At 33.3% G+C, this 5,033-nt stretch overlaps 1 protein-coding gene across 1 annotated transcript; it reads left to right on the top strand.

Annotated features, from left to right (window-relative positions):
- The first annotated feature begins 834 nt into the window (after positions 1-834).
- LOC110880432 (multicystatin-like) lies at positions 835-4,667 on the top strand. The gene is made up of 6 exons (XM_035978975.1): positions 835-912; positions 1,104-1,271; positions 1,389-1,707; positions 1,801-1,860; positions 2,472-2,514; positions 4,481-4,667. The coding sequence occupies exons 1-6, from the start codon at positions 835-837 to the stop codon at positions 4,494-4,496; spliced, it is 684 nt and encodes a 227-aa protein (XP_035834868.1). The 3' UTR covers positions 4,497-4,667.
- Positions 4,668-5,033: the final 366 nt, after the last annotated feature.

Below are 5,033 nucleotides of genomic sequence, written 5' to 3'. Positions count from 1 at the left end.
TGTTGTTGACTCATAAACTCGGTCTATTCCTTTTTTTAATAATTTTTTGAAGGTAAAGTATCAACAAGCAATAGGAATGTCAATTGAATGCCGAAGGTTGGGGGAAGCGATTACAAAGACTTCTAATGTTCATGCAACTCTGTCAAAGACTTCGCGTAGTATACACTAATTGATTAACATATTCTCTTGTACATTTGAGATACGAATCAAGATACCGAATGGTTCGAATGAAAGAAAACATGTTTTTTAAAGAGTTGGTTTAATAAATTGTATTTTTTTCAAAACTAAGAAAGTAATGTATATTTTATAGATGATCTTTTCCAAAGTTTTCTTAATCCTTTTTCATGCTTATCTATTTATTTTTGCAAATATAAGTATTTGAATTATGTTAAATTATATAGTGACTAGATTTATACATATCATGACAAAATGGACATATAAGCTCAGTTATGTATTAAAATGAAAAACTACAATTTTTTTGTGGGTAGGTACTTCTTCTTGTCAAAGTATACCAAGATCTTGCATCCCCTAACTACTTAAACATTTTCCAGTGCCTTATGCTCCTCGATAAACGAGCCGAGCCTGAGCCTGAGCCAAGCTTGAGACTAAAATAAAACTCGTTTATTTATCAAGCCCGAGCTCGAGCTTGGCATGTGAAGCTCTCTAGACTCATCGAGCCTTATCGACACCCTTTGTGTAATATTAGTCTATATTTGAATTATTTTTATTTATATGAGTTAATTAGTAGATAATAAACGAGCCGAGCTCGGGCTTGAGAAACTACTAATGAGCCGAGCTCGAGCTTGGTCGGGCTTGGCTCGGCTCGTTTGCAAAATGGGCGGGTTGGGCAACATGCAAAATGAGGTTATTTTTTGTTATGGGTTTTGTTCATCACTTGATCTCGGCTCAAAGGTAATTTTTCAAGCTCGAGCTTGGCTCAGGCTCTCGATTCATTTAGTATTTATTAATTAATTTATATTAATTATAATTATTATTATGCATATAATTTAGTAATTTTTATATTTATATAAATGGTAATTATTATTATATAAATATTTGTTTAATATATTAATAAAAAATGTATAAACAGAAAGCTCGATTAGGCTCGCGAGCCGGCCGAGGGGGAAAACTTCAAAGAATTGCTGGAGTTCAGGCCTATTGATGCTGCCACCCCAGTTTGTGGAGGAATTACAGAAGTAAAGGACTTTGCAAACAACCTTGTGATCGACGATCTCGCTCGATTCGCCGTCGATGAACACAACAAGAAGCAGGTATCATCTATTTCTTTTATATGTTAGTCTATGCATGTGTAAGATTGAGGATTATGAATTAATGTTTTCATTTAGAGTGTGTGTAAATACTAAGAAACTGATGTCTTATCTATGTAGAATACCCTGCTGGAATTTGGTAAGGTACTGGATGCAAAGGAGCAGTTAGTAGCTGGTACATTGTATTTTATCACACTTGAAGCAACTGATGGTGGTGTCAAAAAGACTTACGAAGCCAAGGTTTGGGTTAAGGAATGGGAAAACTTCAAAGAATTGCTGGAGTTCAAGCATGTTGATGCAGCTAACCCAGTTTGTGGAGGAATTACAGAAGTAAAGGACTTTGCAAACAGCCTTGTGATCGACGATCTCGCTCGATTCGCCGTGGATGAACACAACAATAAGCAGGCATCATATATCTCTTTGCTATTTGGTGCTGTAGGTACTTCTTCACTTTAATATATGTCCCTTTTATCTTTTTTTTTTTTTTATAATAACTGTATGTAGGTTTGTATAACTTTTAACTTCACTACAGGTGCTATACACATTTTCAAAAGAATGAATGTCGGTTCTCTTGACCTCGGAGATTTTCTTGGTATCGATTACTTAACTCTTTTATGTCATCGCCTTTCTAAATATACCTAAAGTTCCTGTTCGAACCAATCTAAATGAGCAAAAACAAATGTCTCATTGACATACTATTTGTTTAGGTTTCTCACTTTCTTGAGCCGGTTAAACCTAGGTTCACAAGATCACAATTTATTTAGAGACGCTAAACATCTCTGATGGTTTCATATTCAAAGCTCAAGTGTGGCTTGTGAGAATTTTTTATAGCTTGACTTGGGCTTAGCGTGTGTATTATTTATTATATTTATCTAAGTATGTTATTTATATACACATTTAATTATCTTATATATAACAGGATTCATATTATTTGGTTATTTTTGTCATGATAATATATACTTATTTCTATTATGTAAGATATGTATAATTGTTATATGAAATAAAAATTTTACTGTTTATGTAAATTTCTCATATAGGCTTGCATTAGTCAAGCTCGGTATATGAAACTCGGGTTCGTTTATTAAATGGGCTATTTTTTCAAACTCAAGCTTCGGCTTGGGGTTACGGACATTATATGGGTGTTATCTTTTTTTTTTTTTTGGTTCACAGGCTGCTGAACAGGTTGGTTTGTTTTTGTTGTAGGTATTGTAAAAAGTTACCAGGAAAGAGAGAAGTTGGAGCACAGGTACTAAATCGTCGTTTGGCCTTGTGATTGATTACAAGGGAAGAATAATGTGTTGTAGTCAATGATGGATTTGTTTTTCTTGGTTTTAAGCAACACTGTTGGATATGTTAAGCCGTCCCTGAAAATGATATAAAATTTTTGGGCCTCGTGCGAAACAAAAAAATTGGGCCCCCTCCCTATAATATAAACTGATCAATCATGTATCAAAAAACCACAATATGACGCTAATTTTGATAAAATAAACATAACAAAAATAGTGTAGCAAAATGATCAAACTGATGCAGGAGAATTTAAATGGAAAAGATCGAGATTATCTTTTAAATGGAGAAGATCAAGTTTATCTTTTATTTAATATTTGAATTATCTTTACCATGTTCATCTTTTAATTATTTAGTATAAGTAGGGCATCTATGGTTTATTGTTTACTTAGTTTTTGATTGAATTTTATTGAAAAAAACATTGTTCTTGGAACCTTTTGTTCATATTTCAATGTACCACAATTATTCATGTTCATAAAGTGAATGCATAACTCAAATTAATATTGATTAAAAACAATAAATTCTAGTGTTATCTTATAAATAAATTGATACACCTAACATTAGTTTCAACCCCCTCCGGATAAGGAAAAATAACTAACACTAAAGAGAACTGTAATATATGTGTAACATATCCAAATTTGTTTAGCAACACGAACCTTATCATACAAATAAAATAAATAGAACTAGATATTGAGTTCTTCTAAGTTTATATTGTAAATGGTTAAATGATAAATGAGAAATAAAATACCTACAAATTTAAACAAGTAAACATGTAAAGTTTGTTATGTAAATAGTTAAATAGAAGAAAAAAAAATCAAAGAACTAAGGCCAAAATAAAAAAAAATCAAAATTAAAACTAAAAAGTGATTGCAAAGTTGTAATTGGTATGAGTTTCCACATTTAATAAAGTTTGTTATGTAAATAGTTAAATAGAAGAAAAAAAAATCAAAGAACTAAGGCCAAAATTAAAAAAAAAAATCAAAATTAAAACTAAAAAGTGATTGCAAAGTTGTAATTGGTATGAGTTTCCACATTTAATAAAGCTTAGATTCTTAGAAAAGAAAAGAAAATTTGGAGAGACTAGAAAACAAAACAAGCTTAGATTCTTAGAAAAGAAAAGAAAATTTGGAAAAACTAGAAAACAAAGGATATGGTGGGTATGTGGGATTCGAACCCGGATTGGCCAATTTATCAGATGATGGCCGCATCCACTAAGCCATAGGAGAGTTTTGTGCTTTCACTTCTACATCAATTTTATATATTAAAAACATATATGTTTTTTAAAGAACTTTGGGCCCTTAGATGCTTTGGGCCCTGTGCGGTGGCACCTCCCGCACAGGCCCAAAGCCGGCCCTGTGTTAAGGTGTTCTTAAGTTGTTTGTTGCACATATCACCTTCTTTATAACACAACTTTTGTTTTTTTATCTGATAATGCCATTCCTATCGGTATGAATCATGAGAGTTAATGTGTCATGGCTAGATGGGTAACAGGTTAGAATTGGCTTGGATTGAAATTAGTCATTTTTGTTGACTTCGAAACTGGTCGGTTTGGGCTGGGTTGCTCTAGAGCCTGCTCTATTTTTGTATAACGAATAGATTAATTTTGTTAATCACAATAATTTGTATTAAGGGTGTTCATAAAGACGTAAGCGATGTCGAATCAAAGTGATTTCTATTATAGGTGTCTATAAACTATGACAAATCGAAACAAATCAGTTGTTTCAACCGACTCTAAGAAGTTGGCTCGATCTTCAAACGACTTAAGGTGGTTGGGGCATATGTCGAAAATTAGTGACACTGTATAACTTCTTGTGATATTAGTCGGGACACCCGCCACAACGCGCGGGCATTCCCACTATCTTTATATATAGAGAATGGTAGCATGTTCTTAGTTGATCAAATTTATATAATCTTAATATCTTTGTCAGGACAAGAGTTTGGTGAAGGAGGGGCAGTATGTTACTTTTGTTCAAAGCGGAGCCCAACCAATTTGGCGTCAAGAGTCTACTCACCACATACAAGTTCGTATGGTTCAAGGTTGACTCAGGTACACAAAATAATAACACTTCACCAGAGTAACTTGCAATAACTATTCAGTTCTTTTTTCTTTATGGATATTAGATTTTGTAGTACATTTATTCATTACAAAGTGTTTTTCCCCTCCACCAAAGAACAAAAGAAAACACAAGATACTTTTTTTTTTCTTTTTGAGTTTATACTTGTTGAAAACCAACCAGTTGTCATTTTCTACGTTGATCTTCAGTGGCGAAGCTTGAGATTTTCGACCGGGGTTTTTAATGTTTTTAGGTGTGAATTATGTTCTCGGCCCGTATTTTTAACTCCGCTGCAACGCGCGGGTTCCCCACTAGTATATCTCATATGTACTAAAAGGTAATTTACCCCTGAAATTTTAAGACGACAGTGGAAGGGTCATGCCTTATTCCCTGTTCTTTCATCATCTTCTCCCAATTTTGCCCCCCC

Source organism: Helianthus annuus, chromosome 10, assembly GCF_002127325.2.
Source record: "Helianthus annuus cultivar XRQ/B chromosome 10, HanXRQr2.0-SUNRISE, whole genome shotgun sequence".
NCBI lineage: Eukaryota > Viridiplantae > Streptophyta > Magnoliopsida > Asterales > Asteraceae > Helianthus > Helianthus annuus.
This window is presented reverse-complemented; position numbering and strand designations above follow the sequence as displayed.